This window comes from Salmo trutta, chromosome 14 (assembly GCF_901001165.1).
Source record: "Salmo trutta chromosome 14, fSalTru1.1, whole genome shotgun sequence".
NCBI lineage: Eukaryota > Metazoa > Chordata > Actinopteri > Salmoniformes > Salmonidae > Salmo > Salmo trutta.
The window spans coordinates 54,405,301-54,428,976 of NC_042970.1; the positions used below are offsets into that span (position 1 = coordinate 54,405,301).

Genomic DNA, 23,676 nt, shown 5'->3' on the forward strand with positions numbered 1-23,676 from the left:
AGACTTGACGATACCATTTATGTAGTCTGTCCATGAGAGATTATTGAGCTCTTGGCTAAACAAGAAAGGACATGCATTCATCCATGGGTTGGTCATGTGGTTACAGCTTTGAGTTCTCTCATTTTACACATACCTTGTGTGTGTTTGTAGTTCAGAAGTCTAAAAATGTTTTGGAGGTATAATTTGTTCATGTCTCCTCAGATTTCCTCTGCTAAAACCAGGGCATCGGGTAAGTGTGCAGGTGCCCTTCACTCCAAAGAAGCTAGTGGCTGAATTCGACTGTGGTCAATTCACAGATATTAAGGCAAGCTGCAATGTGACCAGTGTCTACAGGCAAAGATCGTAAAGCCCTCATGAAGAATAACGACAACCACTTCTGAAAAATAAATGTAATCCTGCTCATGTTTGAGTGCAAGGCTGGGCGAGTTACTTTTATTTTGTATTTACAAAGTGCCGGTCATTGTCATTTAATTAAATCATATATTTTATAGCATGGTCTTCATTGTTGAACAATATTCAGCAAAAATTCTAATTTTCAAAAAGTGGGCAGTAGAAGTACACAGAAATCGCTTTCCCTCAATGTATAATACTGTAGTTTGACTGTGTGCAAATTCTATGAAAACAGGTATATGCAAACGGAATCTTATTGTTCTTTGCAAACTCAAGCCTGTTGATTAAAGATCTCCAAACAGACTTATGCCACTGCAAAACATCCAGCTAGATGAGTGGTAAAGCCAAAATTAATCTATAAATATTTATACACACATGAAGCAAGATTTTTACGTTTTGCAAATATGTCTGCTGTCTTGATATATAGACTGTGTACACAAGGGGGAAGTAAACACACTTGTGTAACATTCAACAAAGTCCATTGAGCTCAGGGTCAGAGAGGATGCCCCCAGTCCTCTTCACACATGTGCACACACCTTCCCTTTCTCCATAAACGTGTACACACACACACACCTTTGTCTCCATTCACCTCACGCACACCATCCGCTCATCTAGCTGGAGCCTTGAATCAGAGCTTTGATCTTCTGTAGGTTGTGATCCAGGGCCCCGTTCAGAAACTGCACCCAGTTCAGGTCTGCTTCTAAACACACGTGACTCACCCTGAGGGAGGAGGACAAGAAGGCTGTGTCAAAGTAGAGTACACTAAAAAGCAATTATTTTCTTACTTCCCTCATTCATCCACCAATCAAATCCTCTCAGACTGGTCCCCTTGACAGAAAACTAAGGAGGAAACTAATAATATTGAGACAAAAAGAGTTTAAGTGAGCGGTGATGTAAAGAGCAACTTAAGTCATTTCTCTCATGAAGGTGTAATGGCTGGCTTCCTCCCTACAACTATGATGCATCAGAAACTAGTGGCTCTCGGTAGACTGTAGCTCATCCGCTACCATTGTACAGTCGTGGCCAAAAGTTTTGAGAATGACACATTAATTTTCAGTCTGCTGCCTCAGTTTGTATGATGGGATTTTGCATATACTCCAGAACGTTATGAAGAGTGATGAATTGCAATTAATTGCAAAGTCCCTCTTTGCCATGCAAATGAACTGAATCCCAAAATAACATTTCCACTGCATTTCAGTCCTGCCACAAAAGGACCAGCTGACATGTCAGTGATTCTCTCGTTAACCTGTTGGGGCTAGGGGGCAGTATTTGCACGGCCGGATAAAAAAAACGTACCCGATTTAAACTGGTTACTACTCTTGCCCAGAAACGAGAATATGCATATAATTAGTAGATTTGGATAGAAAACACTCTACAGTTTCTAAAACTGTTTGAATGGTGTCTGTGAGTATAACATAACTCATATGGCAGGCCAAAACCTGAGAAGATTCCATACAGGAAGTGCCCTGTCTGACAATTTGTTGTCCTTCTGTTGCATCTCTATCGAAAATACAGCATCTGTGCTGTAACGTGACATTTTCTAAGGCTTCCATTGGCTCTCTAAAGCCGCCAGAAAGCGGAATGGTGTGTCTGCTGTCTCTGGGCAAAGAACAACAGCAGAATTTGTAAGTGGTCAGCCTGGGGACAGTGAGACTGGAGATGCGCGGTCACGAGACTACTCCATTTTTTTTTCAGCCTTTGAATGAATACAACGTTGCCCGGTTGGAATATTATAGCTATTTTACGAGAAAAATAGCATAAAAATAGATTTTAAACAGCGTTTGACATGCTTCTAAGTACGGTAATGGAATATTTTGAATTTTTTTGTCACGAAATGCGCTCGCGCGTCACCCTTCGGATAGTGACCAGAACGCACGAACAAACAAAACGGAGCTATTTGAATATAACTATGGATTATTTGGAACCAAAACAACATTTGTTGTTGAAGTAGAAGTCCTGGGAGTGCATTCTGACAAAGAACAGCAAAGGTAATCCAATTTTTCTAATAGTAATTCTGAGTTTAGTGAGCCCCAAACTTGGTGGGTGTCAAATTAGCTAGCCGTGATGGCCGAGCTATGTACTCAGAATATTGCAAAATGTGCTTTCGCCGAAAAACTATTTTAAAATCTGACACCGCAATTGCATAAAGGAGTTCTGTATCTATAATTCTTAAAGTAATTGTTATGTATTCTGTCAACGTTTATCATGAGTAATTTAGTAAATCCACCGGAAGTTTTCGGTGGGTATGCTAGTTCTGAACATCACATGCTAATGTAAAAAGCTGGTTTTTGATATAAATATGAACTTGATTGAACAAAACATGCATGTATTGTATAACATAATGTCCTAGGAGTGTCATCTGATGAAGATCAAAGGTTAGTGCTGCATTTAGCTGTGGTTTGGGTTTATGTGACATATATGCTTGCTTTGAAAATGGCTGTGTGATTATTTTTGGCAGGGTACTCTCCTGACATAATCTAATGTTTTGCTTTCGCTGTAAAGCCTTTTTGAAAATCGGACAATGTGGTTAGATTAACGAGAGTCTTGTCTTTAAAATGGTGTAAAATAGTCATATGTTTGAGAAATTGAAGTTATAGCATTTGAGGTATTTGTATTTCGCGCCACGCGATTCCACTGCTGTTGACTAGGGTCGCCCAGGGAGGTTAACACAGGTGTGAGTGTTGACGAGGACAAGGCTGGAGATCACTCTGTCATGCTGACTGAGTTTGAATAACAGACTGGAAGTTTCAAAAGGAGGGTGGTGCTTGGAATCAATGTTCTTCCTCTGTCAACCATGGTTACCTACAATGAAACACATGCAGTCATTGCTTTGCACAAAAAGGGCTTCACAGGCAAGGATTTTGCTGCAAGTAAGATTGCACCTAAATCAACCATTTATCGGATCATCAAGAACTTCAAGGAGAGCGGTTCAATTGTTGTGAAGAAGGCTTCAGGGCGCCCAAGTCCAGCAAGGGACAGGACCGGTCTCCTAAAGTTGATTCAGCTGCGGGACCAGTAGAGAGCTTGTTCAGGAATGGCAGCAGGCAGGTGTGAGTGTATCTGCATGCACAGTGAGGCGAAGACTTTTGGAGGATGGCCTGGTGTCAGGAAAGGCAGCAAAGAAGCCACTTCTCTCCAGGAAAAACATCAGGGACAGAATGATATTCTGCAAAAGGTACAGGGATTGAACCTTTTGCAATAAGGCAAAAGTGATAACTAAGTGGCTCGGGGAACAAAACATTGATATTTTGGGTCTATGGCCAGGAAACTCCCCAGACCTTAATCCCATTGAGAACTTGGTCAATCCTCAAGAGGCGGGTGGACAAACAAAAACCCAAATTCTGAAACTCCAAGCATTGATTATGCAAGAATGGGCTGCCATCAGTCAGGATGTAGCCCAGAAGTTAATTGACAGCATGCCAGGGCGGATTGCAGAGGTCTTGAAAAAGAAGGGTCAACACTGCAAATATTGACTCTTTGCATCAACTTCATGTAATTGTCAATAAAAGCCTTTGACACTTATGAAATGCTTGTAATTATACTTCAGTATTCCATAGTAACATCTGACAAAAATATCTAAAGACACTGAAGCAGCAAACTTTGTGGAAATTAATATTTGTGTCATTCTCAAAACATTTGGCCACGACTGTACTGTCTGACATTAGAAGCCAGTTCTATCAGGTCTTTCCTTAAGAATAATTTATAGATAAGCCCTGCCAAGTGGATGTTTCAGTAGCCAACAGGTGAAAACATAACACTGTCTGTGTGAGCCACGCAGACAAACAGGCCCTTCTATACACACCTGATGATATCCAACACTTTCTTTAGCACCAAGGTCAGTTTACATGCCTGGAATGAAGATAAAGAGAGCGTTTGGAAGAAACATAATAAAAGTAAATGTTGCTTTAACAATACAAGCCACCCCAAACATACTTCTGCAGAAAATAAATGTATACAACATGCCAAGTTGTCTGTCTCCTCCCCTATTGTTTCAACAAAGCCTTTCAATAAGGAAAACCTAATAGCATTAACAAAGTAAAACATTTAAATAATGTTATTATTCATTTGGAGCCACCACTTCCAATTAAACAGCACACTTTTCGTCATGACTGAGGTACAATCACTTAATTATATACACTGTCTATGACACAAATGATCCAAGTGCCTTACGTTTTGATCCACTCCTGAGTAATCCATGGGTGGGTAGAGACTGAGCACCAGGTCATCAACACTGGAAGCACACAGAGAGAGTCAGAGGTCAACCCCATAAACAAGCGTTGGTTCCTGAGTTAAGCGTATTGCAAAGATTACTAGATCTATCATATACTGTGACCTCATCCCCAGGGTAAGTGTCTGGTGTGGACACTATATACTTTGGCTAATGATGCACAAGCATGAGAACAAACTATTCTCAGTCATTATATGAGCAGATCATATTTTGGACCAGAATGAGGCTCTCTACACTACCCATTGTTCATGCAGTGATGATTCAACATCTTCATCGAATGTTTTCATAATTTATCTGCAGATAATCTCCAAAATAGCTTTGTTACTGATAGGCACCTGTCCTATAAATACACTCAACAAAAATATAAAAACGCAACATGCAACAATATCAGTTCATTGTACAGAGTTGATCAGGCTGTTGATTGTGGCCTTTGGAATGTTGTCCCACTCCTCTCCAATGGCTGTGCAAAGTTGCTGGATATTCGCGGGAACTGGAACACGCTTTCGTACACGATCCAGAGCATCCCAAACAACTGGGTCGTGTCCATAGAAAAATAACAAAAAGACTGGCAACGGAACCGATAGAAAGCTGGTTTTGGTAGCAACCCTAGTGTCAGGACTATATCTTGTGGAAGGAAGAAATAGTATGAATAAATTCATCAAAATAACGTTAATGAAAATATGCCAATCATTATTTGAATATGTTAGTAACCTGTTGTATAAAACTGATAATGCCCTCGAAGGCGGTGTTGAGGATATATTGGCACGGTTTGCCAACCGTGCCAAGTTTCCTCCAAACACCGGATTCGGGTGAATTATCACTTTACCAGTAGGTGTGTGCCTGCATAAGTGTGTGTCACGGCTTTAATATGTGTGGGAGAAAATAATTCATTTACCATATTTCTTTGATATTAATAGACGATTATATAAACTTAAATAGTATGACCTTTCTATTCTGTTTAGTTCTGTGTTTCTGTAAAGGGATGGGTTCCACTTTAGCTTCCTGCAGTTAGTCTGGGCTATGGTCAAGGAAATGGTCAGAGATACAGTTGAAGTCAGAAGTTCACATACACCTTAGCCAAAAACATTTAAACTCAGTTTCACAATTCCTGACATTTAATCCTAGTAAAAATTCCCTGTCTTAGGTCAGTTAGGATCACCACTTTATTTTAATGTGAAATGTCAGAATAATAGTACAGACTGATTTATTTGTTTCATCACATTCCCAGTGGGTCAGATGTTTACATACACTCAATTAGTATTTGGTAGTATTGCCTTTAAATTGTTTAACTTGGGTCAAACGTTTCAGGTAGCCTTCCACAAGCTTCCCACATTAAGTGGGTGAATTCTGGCCCATTCCTCCTGACAGAGCTGGTGTAACTGAGTCAGGTTTGTAAGCCTCCTTGCTCACACATGCTTATTCAGTTCTGCCCACACATTTTCTATGGGATTAAGGTCAAGGCTTTGTGATGGCCACTCCAATACCTTGACTTTGTTGTCCTTAACTTCTCTAGGAAAGGGGGGCAGTATTGAGGAGCTTGGATGAAAAGCATGCCCAAAGTAAAATGCCTGCTACTCAGGCCCACAAGCTAGAATATGCATATAATTAGTAGTTTTGGATAGAAAACACTGAAGTTTCTAAAACTGTTTGAATGATGTCTGTGAGTATAACAGAACTCATATGGTAGGCAAAAACCTGAGTAAAAAATCCTACCAGGAAGTGTGAAATCTGAGGTTTGTAGTTTAAGTGATTGCTTATCCAATATACAGTGTCTGTGGGGTCATATTGCACTTCCTAAGGCTTCCACTAGATGTCAGTCTTTAGAACGTTGTTTCAGGCTTCTACTGTGAATGGGGGGAGAAGAAGAGGTGTCTGGAAAATTGGCATGAGCTCAATCATGCGCGCAGCTGCCTTTCCTTTCAATTCTAAAGACAAAGGAATTGTCCAGTTGGAATATTATTGTAGATTTATGATAAAACATCCTAAAGATTGATTCTATACATCGTTTGACATGTTTCTACAAACTGTAATGTAACTATTTTGACTGTCTGGACTAAACTCGCTCGCTTATTGAATTTGGAGTACTGGACTAAACGCGCGAACAAAATGGAGGTATTTGGACATAAAGATGAACTTTATCGAACATTTATTGTGGAACTGGGATCCCTGGGAGTGCATTCCGATGAAGATCAAAGGTTAGTGAATATCTATAATGCTATTTCTGACTTCTGTTGACTCCACAACATGGCGGGTATCTGTATGGCTTGTTTTGGTGTCTGAGCGCTGCACTCAGATTATTGCAAAGTGTGCTTTCGCCGTAAAGCTTTTTTGAAATCTCACACAGCGGTTGCATTAAGGAGAAGTTTAACTATAATTCTGTGCATAACACTTGTATCTTTTATCAAAGTTTATGATAAGTATTTCTGTAAATTGATGTGCTCATTCACCAGAAGTTGGAGGCAAAACATTTCTGAACATTACACGCCAATGTAAAATGGGGTTTTTGGATATAAATATGAACTAGCGTCCCACATTTCCCAGAGAGATTAAGCCATTTTGCCACAACTTTGGAAGTATGCTTGGTGTCATTGTCCATTTGGAAGACCCATTTGCGACCAAGCTTTAACTTCCTGACTGATGTCTTGAGATGTTGCGTCAATATATCCACATAATTCTCCTTCCTCATGAAGCCATCTATTTTGTGAAGTGCACCAGTCCCTCCTGCAGCAAAGCACACCCACAACATGATGCTGCCTCCCCCGTGCTGCACGGATGGGATGGTGTTCTCCGGCTTGCAAGCCTCCCCCTTTTTCCTCCAAACATAAAGATAGTCATTATGGCCAAACAGTTATTTTTCGTTTCATCAGACCAGAGAACATTTCTCCAAAAAGTAAGATTTTTGTCCACATGTGCAGTTGCAAACCGTAGTCTGTTTTTTTTATGGCGGTTTTGGAGTAGTGGCTTCTTCCTTGCCGAGCGGCCTTTCAGGTTATGTTGATATAGGACTCGTTTTACTGTGGATATAGATACTTTTGTACCCGTTTCCGCCAGCATCTTCACAAGGTCCTTTGCTGTTGTTCTGGGATTGAATTGCACTTTTCGTACCAAAGTATGTTCAATCTCTAGGAGACAGAACGTGTCCCCTTGCTGAGCGGTATGACGGCTGCGTGGACCCATGATGTTTATACTTGCGTACTATTGTTTTTACAGATGAACATGGTACCTTCAGGCGTTTGGAAATTGCTCCCAAGGATGAACCAGACTTGGAGGGCTACACTTTTTTCCCCCTGAGGTCTTGGCTGATTTATTTTGGTTTCCCCATGGTGTCAGCAAAGAGGCACTGAGTTTGAAGGTAGGCCTTGAAATACATCCACAGGTATACCTCTATTTGACTCAAATTATGTCAATTAGCCTATCAGAAGCTTCCAAAGCCATAACATCATTTTCTGGAATTTTCAGAGCTGTTTAAAAGGCACAGTCAACTTAGTGTATGTAAACTTCTGACCCACTGGAATTGTGATACAGTGAATTATAAGTGAAATAATCTGTCTGTAAACAAATGTTGGAAAAATTACTTGTGTTATGCACAAAGTAGATGTCCTCACCGACTTGCCAAAACTATGGCTTGTTAACAAGAAATTTGTGGAGTGGTTGAAAACCGATTTTTATTGACTCCAATCTAAGTGTATGTAAACTTCCGACTTCAACTGTAGCTTGAGTTGACAATGACTGATAAAAACCTACAGACGGCATTCCATAGACAAGATCTGGTGTGTGACCTGAAATAGAGATAGCCTGGAAGAGTTTAGAACAATACCTCATTGTCTCATCATCCTGGCATCTGGGAAACTAAGCCAGGGTTGGTGGTAAACCAACATCCCGTGTAGATAATCAGGAGATGAACCAAGGTGGCTTATGGGAGTACTGGAACCAGCGCTGACAAAGCACTTTTAAGTCCTATATAATGTCTGTTTTATCATTATCAGTTAGGGACTCGGCAACGCACACTTCGGAGTGTGGGGTCGACGGTTTCATTATTGCAATAATTAAATCGATATTGAATAAAGTTGATTGTTTGAAGAAATGACAGTTTCTCACTTGATAAGAATATTCCACCACATACAAACATAACTTTGTGGTGAGAGTAATTCAACCACTCTCTAATGGATGATTCATATGACGAGGGTGAATCAACTAGGCTAGGGGTAGAGTTCCCATGAAACATTTTCATATTATAATCTACGGAACTTCTGAGTAGTGCATTAGACTAGAATTGTTGTCAAAGTTAAATACTCTATAAAGTACTTTTCAGTGTGTGTTTATGGTGTGTCAACGCATACTAGGTGTGGTAAAGTTACAAGCTAGAAATTGCACTGTACACCATTTTGTCCTGTCACACCAATGGAATAACTTGTTCTCAGATTAGCTTTTACTAGCATTCTAGCTGAGAGAATCACCCTTAGTAACAAACCAAAGTATTAAAGAGCTGTTTTGATGACACCTTCAATGTCATCTGCCAAAGACCAAAATCAACCCTCTAACCTAGCTCTACACTAGAGGTCGACCGATTAATTAGGGCCGATTTCAAGTTTTCATAACAATCGGTACTTTTGGCCACCGATTTGCAGATTTTTTTTTTTACACCTTTATTTAATTAGGCAAGTCAGATTAAGAACACATTCTTATTTACAATGACGGCCTAGAAACCGGGGTTAACTGCCTTGTTCAGGGGGGATTCGTTTTTGCAACCTTCGGTTACCAGTCCAACGCTCTAACCACCTGCCTTACATTGCACTCCACAAGGAATAACAGGCTGACTACCTGTTACGCAAGGGCAGCAAGAAGCAAAGGTAAGTTGCTAGCTAGCATTAGACTTATAAAAAACTATCAATCTTAACATAATCACTAGTCAACTACACATGGTTGATGATATTACTACTTTATCTAACGTGTCCTGCGTTGCATATAAATCGATGCGGTGCCTGTTAATTTCTCATTGAGTCACAGCCTACTTCGACAAACGGGTGTTGAAGTAACAAGCACATTTGCGAAAAAAGTACTGTCGTTGCACCAATGTACCTAACCATGAACATCAATGACTTACAGGAATATTTAGACTTAGCCACCCGTTAGATAAAATACGGAACGGTTCCGTATGTCACTGAAAGAAAAAAAACTTGTTTTCGAGTTGATAGTTTCCGGATTCGACCATATTAATGACCTAAGGCTCGTATTTCTGTGTCTTTATTATATTATAATTAAGTCTATGATTTGATAGAGCAGTCTGACTGAGCGGTGGTAGGTAGCAGCAGGCTCGTAAGCATCCATTCAAACAGCCCTTCGCTGTGCTTCAAGCATTGCGCTGTTTATGACTTCAACCTGGGTGGGTATAATTTGTGGAACGTTCCAACAGGAATCTATTCCAAAAACTTCGTAAATAACAAGGTTTCCAAAAAACAACGCATACAAAGTTGTATAGCGGCAGAATAAGATACCGGGTAGGGAGTGGTCTATTTCATTGCGTTTTTCACTCGTCACGTTTATTCCCGAAAAATGTCTGTCCTCACATGTCTGTTTGCCTATGGACAAACATTAAGAATAAGCTACGTGGTGAGTTGATGCCTATTCGGCAGCTAGTTAGCTAGGTTTGTATGCATTGCTACTTTGTATGCGTTGTTGGTTGGCAACCTTTTACTTTACGTTTTTTGGAACAGATTCCTGTTGGAACGTTCCACCCCTTCAAGCCTATCAACTCCCAAGATTAGGCTGGTGGAACCGATGTGAAATGGCTAGCTAGTTATCCGGGTGCACGCTAATAGCGTTTCAAACGTCACTCGCTCTGAGACTTGGAGTAGTTGTTTCCCTTCCTCTGCATGGGTAACGCTGCTTCGAGGGTGGCTGTTGTCGATGTGTTCCTGGTTTGAGCGAGGAGAGGGACGGAAGCTATACTGTTACACTGGCAATACTAAAAGTGCTTATAAGAACATCAATAGTCAAAGGTATATGAAATACAAATCGTATAGAGAGAAATAGTCCTATAATTCCTATAATAACTACAACCTAAAACCTCTTATCTGGGAATATTGAAGACTCATGTTAAAAGGAACCACTAGCTTTCATATGTTCCCATGTTCTGAGCAAGGCACTTAAACATTAGCTTTCTTACATGGCACATATTGCACTTTTACTTTCTTCTCCAACACTTTGTTTTGCATTATTTAAACCAAATTGAACATGTTTCATTATTTATTTGAGGCTAAATTGATTTTATTGATGTATTAAGTTAAAATAAGTGTTCATTCAGTATTGTTGTAATTGTCATTATTACAAATAAATATAAAATCGGCCGATTAATCGGTATCGGCCCTTTGGTTGGTCCTCCAATAATCGGTATCGGCATTGAAAAATCTAAAATCGGTCGACCTCTACTCTACACCCTAATAAGCACTTATGTAGACTAAACAGCCTTAACTTATCCATCCCTTTAAATGCATAGGTGAGGAAAGAGCGAGGAGTGGATTTGGAATCGACCATCCTCTTTTACCTGGGGCTGATCTCCTTGGCGATATCGGCCAGGTCGTCCAGCTGCGCCACAGTCTCTGGCATGCTTACATTGCCATTGGCCTTGACGGCAGACAACAGCTTCCTCAGGCAGGCAGCAGATGCTTTCATCAGGCCCTGGCAGGGCGCCATGAGCTGGCGGTCCTCCTCGGACCAGTATGTGTCCTGGTTGCCCCGCGAGTCCTGGTCCTCGTCATCCAGCACGTCACTGAATGGGTCCTGGCTCTCACCCTGCGCCTAGTGGGAGGGAGAGGGGATTTGAGGATATACACTAGGGCTGTCACAATTATTGTTCCTTCCTCCCGAAGTGTGCACTTGTTCACTTCCTTTCACTGATTTAAAAGGAAATGACTGGTACAAGACATATGGTGGAAACTCCCTTCAGCATCCACAAATCCAATGCTTTGTAGTGAATTAGTGTTCACCCAAGCGAACATGAGGACAAGTGTAGGATACAAAAGGGACATATGGAGACAGACGACATGGCAACATAAGATGACATTACAACATAAGGTGACATTACATTTTCAGTTCAATGAAAATGCTAATGTATTCATGGAAAACGTGTAGAAATTTTTTAAGTTAGCTACAACAACTATAAAAGGGTTATTTTCCTGAAGAAAATGTGGTGAGAAGTGAAATGAAGCCATCATTGGTGAAAGTAAAGAGCACCTGTTCCATCTCCTCTATGGCATCCTTTACCACCCCGATATAGGAGGCCAAGACCCCCAGCACTGCTTCCCGGTTATCTGCATGGACAAACACGACAGGCACAGACATGCTCTTATGGCCCTATGGTTTTCGAGAACAATCAGATTGTTTTATACAGCCCTTTCTACACCAGCAGTTGCATGCCTAACCATGTATATTTATGGCTCTGGGCCAGACATTATATACACACACTATAGATTTTTTTACAGGAATATACTGTACTAACATGGGAATGTACAAAGTTGGTGATTGCTTTGGCATTGTTTTTCCTTGTACATAAAACACTTGATTATTTGGGTGCCAATCAAAATGTATCATCCTTTTCTTACACAGCTTATCTTTGTCAGAAAAATATGTTCTAGACTAGAGCCAAGTATTATGAAATGTTTGGTTTTCGCCAGACATAATAGGACCCATCTCCCCCAAAATGTTGGTTTGCCAAAAAGCACCTGGATGATCTTGGAAGAATGTTCCATGGACAGTGTATAACTTTTTCAAATGTATGACATTTTTGGACGACATGGGTCCCATTATGCCTGCATAAAACCAAACACTACATTCCACAGTAAGAACCTTATACCAACGGTCAAGCACGGTGTTGGTAGTGTGATGCTTTGAGGATGCTTTGCTGCCTCAGGACCTGGGCGACTTGCCTTGATAGAAGGAACCATGAATTTTGCTCTGAATCAGATAATTCTAAGGGAGAATGTCAGGCCATCCGTATGGGAGCTGAAGCACAGCAAGACAATGATCCAAAACACACAATCAAGTCCACATGAAAATGGCTAAGCAACAAATGAGGTTTTGGAATGGCCCAGTCAAAGTCCAGACCTAATCCTAATTGAGATGTACAGGACTTGAAACTTGAAGTTCATGCTTGAAAACCCACAAATGTCACCGTGTTAAAGCAGTCCTGCATGGAAGAATGGGCCAAAATTCCTCCACAGCGACGTGAGACTGATCCACAACTACAGAAACCATTTGGTTGGAGTCATTGCAGCTAAAGGTGGCACAACCAGTTAAGAGTAAGGGGGGGGGGGGGGCAATTACTTTTCACACCGGGGCATTGGGTGTTAGATAACAATTACATACTTATTTCATAAGGTTGTTATTTGTTCACTCAGGTTCCCTTTATCTAATATTAGGTTTTGGTTGTGTGAGGAATAATTATATTTTTACATCAGCACATGTATCAATATGTTCTATTGTTTTGTTAAGCTACATGCTTGTGTGGCTAAATAGGGGGTAAAACTGTTGAGGCATGCAGAAGGCTGTTTCTCAAACTAGAGTCACATAAGAAACCACTTGATACTGAAATACAGTAATGGGCTCAGAGTGTACAGGAAGTGCGTCACGAGGCTGGGACCAGCCTGCACGCCAGCGATAGGATGAGTAAGTTTAAACCATGCTCATCCTCCCTCTGACAGTTCCCGCTCACTGCTGGCCTATCTCTGTCAGAGTATATAAAGGAGAACAAAGGATGGGTCGAGCAGTTCTGTCTGCGTGGTGTTTCAGTGAGCCCGTATATACGAACATCATATTTACCATTCAAGTGTTCGCATTAATTAAAGTACAAAGAAATCAGAAGTTACTCTGTGCTGACTATTTTGTTCTGATACCAGATTCGAATTGACGCAACCCTACAGTTGAAGATCTGATAACATTCAGTACCAAAAAGAGAAAATTAAAAGGGGGCAAATACTTTTTCACAGCACTGTATACTTAAATGCCTCATGAGCTTTGATCAACCCAAAATATCAGCTTGTTTGACTCCAATGTTTGTAAAGAACGTAAAAAACTGTTTAGCCTCAAAACACAGTTAAAACTATAATTTTGATACCATGGATGATCAGTCCTTCCTTCCATAGCTGTCTATGAATTCTCCAGGCCCATCCCCTTTTTACTAAAACAGAAGCAGGGTGGCTGCTTTGTTATTGCTACAATTAAGGATTCTTGCTTTAAAAAGAGCCCTGTACTACAAATGTAAATTGAGGAGTTGAGTAAGTTGAGCGAGGCAACTTTAGTCAACTTTGAGTTCTATTTAGGATAACCGGTACCATGAAATTGGCTCACCTTTTATACAGGTACATTTCTATGGCAACGAATCATTCAGATCTAGGGGTAGGCTAACTTGGGGCTAACTACATTTAACCTGAATGAAGTGTCAGAGGCGCAAGATGAGGACAAATGAAATCAGATTCCCTCCCTCTTACAAAGATTGTGTCATCATCCACTTGATTTGCAGAAGACTGATTAAATATTTATTAAAACAAATGTGTTTTTGTGTGTTAAAAATAGTAATGTTAAAATACCTATCACATTACACATTTGGAAACTTCACACAGAGTAACACTTTAGTGGGGAAGAAAGGTGCTCCTGCGTTGATAACCACACCAAAGTAATAAAATAAAGACGGCACTTCTAAAAAGTCAATTTCACACGATAGCCTGCTGAATTTGCAAAACGTTTTAATTGATGTTTCAACATCGTCTTAAGAGTTTGGCATTCGACTAGCCAGGTGTGACATGCACACGCAGTTACAAGTCTGCTAGAGTTAGCGGCAGGCAGACGAGCAATATCCACTGTCGTAGTACGTATAAAGCCTGAGCTGGAATGGAAGGTAATTGAAACTGGCTAGCTTTAGAAAACCCTGAGTAGATCTAGCTTGCTTCGTAGTATACTTTTCTGGACATGGAGGCTCAGGGCTGCGTTCAGCAGGGCAAACCGCTGTGGAACGTTCAGATAGATTGTGTGAACAAGACGTGTCTATTTCTATCTCACATGTACAGTAAGCAATCATGCCAGCTCTATTCATGGCATTTTTATCTGCAACGTTCAATACATGCTGAACTAGATGGATTCTGTAAAGTTTACTCACCTCTTGGTAAGTGTGCAAACTGGTCACACGCTGACCATACCCCACCTGTAGATTGGAGCTGTTCCTGTGATAAACTAAATAATAAAAAAGCTTTAGTAAGTATTGTAGATCCTTCAATAAAACTGTATAATTCTACTATGTCTGACAGACACTAGCTAGGATTCCATCCAATTGGCGACAAATTTTCATGCAAAAATCTGCATTAAAACAATACGCACATTTTCCCGCTAGAGATGTTTCTATGAAATTGACTTGTGCGGATAAAAGGCTGTGTGTGATGACGTAGTGCACACAAAAAAATTACTTTGCGGTTAAATTCCCATGTACCGAATAAAAAAAATACAAGATGGGTTTCAATCGCATTGTCAACTCTACCAATGGTTGTTACAAAAACTGCTGCGTTATATAGCAAATGTGCCCACTCCCGTCTTCGCACATGTGCTCTGGCCAACAGCTCGCAGATACAGTGGAGGTAGGCTAGCCTAAATGATGATGCTATTAAGAGCGAGATTATTTTTTATTTGTCAAATGGCAGCCAAGCATCAATCGTCATGTCACCTGAACAGAACCCTCAATATTTATTGGAAAAGAGCATCAAGCTCATCACCGTGCACTTTCATCACCCTGTGACGTTCATAACTTATTTTATCTGTTGCCTAATAAACCACATACTTTCCCAAGTAGTAGTGGGAGGACCACACAACATATCATTGTGTGATTTGCGAATAAAAAGCTGTTTCCATCGCCATTTCACACAATTAATTTTACTGACACAAAAAGATTCCACCATGTTGAACAAACAAATTGTGTTTTGGCATTTATGAAATTGTACTGACATTTCCTTTTTCCATCAGCCCAGCGTTGACTTTCCCATGTGTCAGGTAATTAATCTGCATTGAAATGTTTGGATCGAAACCTGCTTACTGCTATAGTTGATATGCTAAAAAAGGCAAAGTTCACCCAAGTTGATCACCAAACATTTCTATAGAAAAGCCAACGATAAAGGCCTGCGTAATTTTTTTTTGTGCTGCACTGTTGGTGGTAGCCACACCTGATTCAGAAGTCCTGCGCACCGGGTAGGCAAAGTGTTCCCATTTTGGACAATTTTGTTTTTCTGAAAAGACAAACTTCGCCGACCTAGCATACTGGGAGATCTGTGGCTAAGTGTACATACTTATCGGATAGCTCAAATCACTGTGCCTACAAGCTTCCACGACATGGCCACAGCAAAGTTTGATACCAGCCTAAGAGAATATCAAACTTTTAAAACCATGTCCAGAGACTGTCAAAGAATACAGCATAGAGTTTCTGTTTTTAATGGGTTAATGTTTAAGTTTTTAATCAACACTATTACAAAACACTTCTCCTGACTCCCACTTCAGCTGCAATGAATGAGTAGCCAAGTATATCGATATCCCTGCGTTTTTATTCATTATTAGCAGCTCGTCGTGTCTATTTTAGTATTGAGGAATATTTAACTTTCTCTGGTCATAGTAACAATATGAATTTGTGCATGAGGCAGATGCAGAGCGACTCAAGGTTTTCCATCAGGTGGAAGACTGTGTCCCCTCTCTGGTCAGTCTCACCGGATGAAAGGAAGGAGAGAGCAGGGACCATGAGCAGCCTCTGCTGCTCTATCCCTCCCTCCGCAGATACTAATGCCTTATTCAACACAACTGGGAACTCAAACGGTCATCCAACTAGGAATTCCAAGTCGGAAACTCTGGGCTCTTTCTAGAGCAGTTGTCTTCAAAGCATGACCATCAGTCCAGTAAAATAAAAAAGCGAATTATTTCAATTTATGTTCAGCTGTACCTCGCAATTGCTTCACCAACTGATCTATTTTTCATCAAAGCTCAAGTTCTGAAATAATATGGTCTGAGAAGAACAATATTGGCAGGTCAGGCATATAGTCAAAATGCTGTAATAATATATTAGGCCAACTGCACAAACCTCATTCCTACAGAACTGTTTTTATTAGGGTAATATTTATTTTACATGACAAAAAGTCTGAGTATAAGATCTCGGCTTGCTTTTTGACTGTGTAAGTGATCTCGACTCATTTCTAAGTGACCCCAAACTTTTGAACGGTAGTGTATGCTGTAGGCAAATCTTCAATAACAACTACTGCCCGTCAAAAAATGTAATATTTTGTCATCACGACCTTCGAACTTGGCCTGTCTCCCAGGCCTTCGATTCCCACAACGCATTGTGGCCTGATCCCTCCACCTCTATCGAGCTAAATGAGGGCATGAAAACTGTCACTGGATGCAGATTACCTACAGCGATACACATGCCTTAGTAACAAAATGATTGTTTGTGCTTATGCAACTAAGCTTGAAGCAGCCTCCTCCATTATCGCTCTTCAACTTTAAAACTGGTTGACTGCCTGTCGGTCCACCGGATTTACCCAAATGCTGTCAAAGCGAGCAAAGTTGGCTGCAAAGATCACAAGTTTTGAAGGCAATTGCCAAAGCAGAAACATTTCGCTTGACAGAGCTTCAAGTAAGATTTCTTAAATAGGTGAAAGTTGTCAATAAAATTTTCTGAGAGTATTAACAGTGGGTTGATTGAATACATGTGAGAAAAACAATTGGGAACCTTTTCCTTTAAGACGCTGCATTAATTCTACTAAGGACACCACTAAGGACACCCTGAAAAATAGTTAGTTTATCGTTTATGTTTAGAATTACTCTGTTCAACTCCAAACTCCTGCACTCCAAATGTAGGCAATAACAAATCCTACACAGTAAATAGCCATGTAAAAAAAAATCATTTTAGTTGAAATTCTAACTAATAACTAGCCTTAACATTGTAATGCATTTCAATGCAGATTGTTTCAAAGCTGTGGGCAGTGTTACCTTTGTAGTGGGGAACTGACGATGACGTCCACCAATTGCACAATGCCATCTAGCACCTCAGCTGTGGCATCTCTCACCAGTCTCCTCAAAGTGATACCTACACAAGGAGTAGGAGAGAATTGAAAGACAACTAGCTTCCGTAGAGTACAACTAAAAACCAATACGGTGTATCTGTCTGTTTTTTTGGGGGGGGGGGGGGGGCATTTGGGGTTAAAGCGACAACAAAACATGAACGTTAAGTCGATCTCAGATTGATTTTCTGAGGCCAGGTTAACCACCCCTTTCATGTAAAAAAGTCATGACCATCATGCTTGTAGAGAAAGAGGGTCGTTTTGTACATGTATTAAACTGCGAGTTTGACCAATTCCAGTCCCCTTGCATAGGGGGTCTGGGATCCTCTCCAGGATCATGTTTATGTAGAAGGACTGAGAATACTTTCTACACCAAAATGAATTCAAATAAAATGTTGCTGACACCATCTAAAATATAATTTGCACCTCAGAAATGAGCCCAATAACATATTGGTAAAAATGATAATATTTGAACATAATGGAACATGTGTCTATTATCATATACATCATTAGCAATAAGCACTATAAGTTATAGCCCAACTGATGCAGCATAATGGCTATAAATACATAGGCTGAAGAATGGGGTTTGTCCTTCTGCATTTACCCATTGGACACAACATCCTGATTATTATTATTTAAAATTATTATTCACTCTAAGAAAAAAATTATGAATTTCTATTATAAAGCATTTCGTTGCCCTTGTAAGACACCATTGTCCCTTTATTAAGAATGAGCCTTGAGAGGAATATTTATCTCGCATAGAACACACAAGCCAACTAGGTAAAAAGGTACACTATTCTACTATGGGGTTGTCTGATTTCGTTTTAATAACATCGCAAAAATAGTACCACCCTGAGTGATAAAGTATTGGCATTGAACCACTGTTTGAGTTGAGGGCTGCGGCGGTGCACATTATAGACTATTTAATTCCCGTCATCTGAATATCTGAGTGCCAGCAACAATCATACATGTCAGTTCAGTGCACACAGCATAACAGAGAAAATAAAATGCTGTAGAATACATTTGGGAATTTATTTCATAGGACAGACATGATTCTGTAATCTTCAGTCCCCCCCCAATACCTACCCGGAGAATTGTGTTGTGGATCTACACTGACCTCAAAAGAGAACTCTAACCACCACATATTATGTTGACTTCAAGCAATCCGAGTATTTCCCTATTGATCAAGGTAATAATTCCAACTTGGCATGCATACATACATACATACATACATACATACCCTACATGCAGACACTTTCTGCATTTACTGTAGCTTACCATCGCTTTTGGGCAACCAGTAATACACAGTGGATAGTGTCAAAACGCTCTTGTGGATGGATTCAGCAAACTTCTCACCATCCTGATGAGGAGGAAGTGGAAACATTTACTAATGACAAAATGTTTACTAGCATTATGGTTATAACTCAATTAAAATTGAACTTCAATCCCATGTTTTAGAGATGACGGGGAATGCAGCAGCAAAGTGTAAGAAGGGTTGAGGGGGATTGGTTAAGGTTTCAGACGTTCAGTTTTGGGATTTGTTTGACTGTTTTAATCTACAGTTTGAGGCATGGACCACCATGATTGGGAGACTGCCTGTCGTAGTCTTCCATGCCTGACTGCAGCGCCTGTCGGCATTCCCCCTATCGCTGGTGGCAGCTTCCCAGTAGTTTGGGTCAATATTTTGGGCCAATAATTATGGATGCCCCAAGCATATGGATTTATATAATCTACCACAGTGTCTATGAGGGATGACGACAACTATTGTACCCTTGAGTAACAGTCACTGAGGAGAACCATACCTCTTGTGTTGGCAAGGGAGGCTTAGAGAAGGCAAGGCTGAGCTTAGTGGCTTCTTGTGAGGCTGCTTTCACTGCTTGCGCTGGGGATTGGAGGGTTAACGTTATTCACAGCTTTTAAAAAAATGTTTATCACCGAAGCCTTAGAAAGAAAACCAAAGGAAATATTAAAGGAAATGTCAGCGCAATGGAGTCACATCTTGCTGTGTGTTAATGAAAGCAAAACTCAACTCAGCGTATCCCAGAAGTTTGACAGGTTGAACACCCCATTGGACTCGTTGGACTCCCCATCTGAAGACAAACAAACGTTACAACAATTTTTTAATATGCTAATTAGATATCTACTTAGATAATTAATTATATCTTTAGCAACCATGAGCTAGTTAGGAAGACTTGAGAAGCAAAAACAACACCCCATCCCTAATTAGCTCCCTCAGAAGGCACGCCATGTTTGCGCTCTGCATCAAAAGTGTTGTTAACGTTAACTAGCTAGCCTCCTAGCTAACGTTACCACCATGTTGCTAGCTAACAACAGCTATCACATGGCTCTAGATTGAAGCAAGCTATCTAAATGGTAAACATATCAATACAAAAAGCTGGTAACACCATTCACATAGCTACCCTTTACTCGGTCTCGAACACACTGGACCGAGTTCAGGAGATTCCGTAAAGGTACCGACACGTCCGCACAAGAATTATCAGCACTCATGGCACCATGAACGCACAACTTCATGCTATTCTGGAACAACTGTTAGTTAGAACATTTTTGTAATGGCAGTCGGAAGAAAATAAGTGACACACCATTATAGCTCGGTTTCTGACCCCACCTTGGGGCAGTCTCATGTTACTGCAATCAGATTAGTTTCTTTCACTAACAGCAGGCCTACAAATTAATTCAGATATGCCTAATTTTTCTGAAGTTTTGTCAATTAAAAAACAAATGGTGGTGCTCCAATAAACATATTGATGAACCAGATAACAATAAACGTCATTCAAACGAACAGCTGTGTCAAATATGTTTATAACTAACCCAAGATAGACCACGGCCTTGTTTCAAATCGGAGCAAATTATTCATAGTGGGCATAGACAAGCACTTGTTAGCGAGATCCTATTGCCGCGTTCTAGCATATATTTGCATATTTCGGTTAGTACCCAATTGTCATACTTGAGTAAAAATAAAGATACCTTAAAAGAACATGACTCAAGTAAAAGCCATCCAGTAAAATACTACTTTAGTAAAAGTCTAAAAGTAGTTGATGTTAAATATACTTAAGTATCAAAAGTAAACATAATAACTAAAATATACTTAAAAGATAAATCCACCCAAAACCACTCATTCCTGTCCACATATTAGTTACATAACATTTTGTGAACAAATGTTTCATTTTGTCGTTAGAATAAGGTTGGTAGCAACACGTGAAAATTGTCTTGAAAATCTGTTGCAGCTCAAATCGACTACAAAGTCCACAATGCAATGCTCTCTATGGTATGGCTGGCTAGCTAGCTAGCAAAAGTAGCTACACACAACAATACCAAAGTCAATAACAGCATCTGAAGTAGCTAGTTAGCTGTAAAATCACCTAAACAAACTGCGCTATCAATTTAGGAGTCTACAATATCCCAATGTTCGACCTGCAGTACAGATCAATGTGCCTCATATAGTGGAGTCTGGCATTCGTACCGCACCAAGCAATGCACTCTGGACTGAAGAGGCAGACAAATGGGAGAAATGTGTTTGACCCTCTGTTATTAAATAAAACATTCTCGAGGTAGGACTCAATGGCTCCTTCGAGAGAAGACAACCTACCAGCCAGTATTGAAAATGTATGATAGAAGTTTTCACGATCTAAAAGTCGTATTCCTATATTTTATTAACAACAAATCAATACAAAAAGTACATGGGGAACAAAAGTATATATAAAGAATATACAAAGGACAAATGGGCTAGGGGGTACAATATCACATTACATAACGACGTTAAGGGACATAGACACATTTATCATTATAACAGTATTTAATTCTTTTAAAATATAGTTCAATTTCTTTTTGTACGGTAATACAATGTGGTGTTTTGTTTGTAAATGTACATTTGTGACATTTGGCCAAAAGAATAATTAAATTAATTACATACAATTTTCTACTTATTTCTATCAAAAGTAAATAATCCAAGCAGCATATCTCTCCATAATTGTGTAAAATCTTCATAAATGTGTTCAATTATAAATCTACCTACACGAATACAATGACAAAAATGATGCAACCGTGTTTCTAGGTGGTCATTACAAAAGGTACAATTTGATTTAAAAAATAATAATTTTTACTTCTACATATAGTGGTTGGCAGGATAATATTTATGAATAATTTTAAAATAAACTTCCTTAATTTTGTTAATAAGTCGTTATTACATTTTTTTACCTTTCGGTTACTGGCCCAACACTCTAACCACTTGGCTACCTGCCACCCCAAAGTTATGTGCCACACAAGGTATGTGTGTGGCAACATCCAAAGTTTTTCCAACAGACATCATCAATAAAACCATTCCAATAGATCCTGTTGAAACAAGGCTCGTATAGCTCTATTGTTGTTGAATGGACTAAAAGAAAAACTAATATTTTCTACTGATGAGTCAACGGGGTTAATTGTAGGTATGTTCTGAGGGTCAGGTCTTGACACACATGGCATCTAAAACAATTGCAAAATCTTTAAGTTTACAGGGATCTTGTAAAGTGATAAGAATTCCTTATAATTAAGTAAAATACCCTCTGCATTTAAAAGTTGGCTCACCAATAGGATATTATTTCAGAACCAATATTCTAAAAACAAAGTATTTTTATACAATATGTCCCGATTATTCCATAAATGTATTTGTGTGGAGAAAAATTATGCTTATAAATTAAGGACCATGACAAGAAAACCTGCCAATGAAAAGCAGAGAGTTTCACTGGAACTTTGTCTGTCACACCCTGATCTGTTTCACCTGTCCTTGTGCTTGTCTCCACCCCCCTCCAGGTGTCACCCATCTTCCCCACTTATCCCCTGGGTATTTATCCATGTGTTTTCTGTCTGTTTGTGCCAGTTTGTTTTGTTTGCCAAGTCAACTAGCAGTTTTCTCTCAGCTCCTGGTTTTCCCCAGTCTCTCTTTTTCTCGTCCTCCTGGTTTTGACTTTTTTTTTAAGGGGTGGGTCAGCTTTAATATTGAGGAAAGATTGTTGCTTCCATCAATGTAAATGTCTGCATTTCCAATCCCCCATATCTTTTTGGGGTCTGTGTATTCATGTATTACACATACTTTTTTTAGAATATACCTTTATTATTCCCTGCAAACCCTACCACCCCTCCCCCAATTGGAGTAAACTAATAAACAATAACACTTACCAGCCTATCTTTAGTTTATACACATTTTACAGACACAATATATTTTACAATAGTCATCGTTTATTTTTAGTTCTTCCTCTATTTTTGATGTCCATCCAGTTTGATTTCTATTTGTAACCGGTATTTCACAGTTTCTGAACCTATATACATTTTACAGACCCCGTATCTTTTACAATGGTTGTTGTTAGTCCCACCCTTCAGCTCCATTCAACCCTTCCCATCTATCTCTTAACACCATCCATTTTGGATTTCTATTTGCCATACATTTTTCAACTGTGCTGTGATGCTTCACAAAAGTACTGCAACTTTCTATTCTCATAGCTTCTGCAGATTGTAAATTAAAGAAACATTTTTGCTAAAATAATTACATTATTGATTATGACTTTTCAAATCACCCAGTATTGCTATCTGCAGCGTTAGTTCTAGGTAAATGTTGCAATTCTTGAGCCATTCCTGGACCTGTGACCAAAAACGAGCTACATATGGACAGTACCAAAATAAATGATCTAATGAATCTGCCGCAAAATCTGCAGAGCTGGGAAGATTATATCCCCCATATGTTGCAAGAATTTTGTATAATTTGAAGTTTTGAATCCGGCGTTTTGCGTGTCAATTCATAAACCATGTGCCATGGAATAAGTACAGCACAAATCTCCCAACTATTTTGCAATTTATGTGGCACAGCTGTAAATTTTTCGGTCCTTAAATGAAATTGGTATGTTTTTATTTAACACAATTTTCTTTAACCATTTATGGTCTTTAATGCAGGGCCGAAAGACAAGTTCCATACCTTTCCCCCTT

The 23,676-nt window shown here is 39.7% G+C and overlaps 1 protein-coding gene across 1 annotated transcript; it reads right to left on the bottom strand.

The window, feature by feature from the left end:
* Positions 1-379: 379 nt before the first annotated feature.
* On the bottom strand, positions 380-20,276 carry ccndbp1 (cyclin D-type binding-protein 1). The gene is made up of 11 exons (XM_029776416.1): positions 20,121-20,276; positions 19,731-19,790; positions 19,503-19,582; positions 18,979-19,060; positions 17,630-17,726; positions 14,769-14,842; positions 11,852-11,928; positions 11,163-11,416; positions 4,561-4,621; positions 4,193-4,239; positions 380-1,110 (listed from the first exon to the last, which is right to left on the bottom strand). The coding sequence occupies exons 1-11, from the start codon at positions 20,230-20,232 to the stop codon at positions 1,002-1,004; spliced, it is 1,053 nt and encodes a 350-aa protein (XP_029632276.1). The 5' UTR covers positions 20,233-20,276; the 3' UTR covers positions 380-1,001.
* Positions 20,277-23,676: the final 3,400 nt, after the last annotated feature.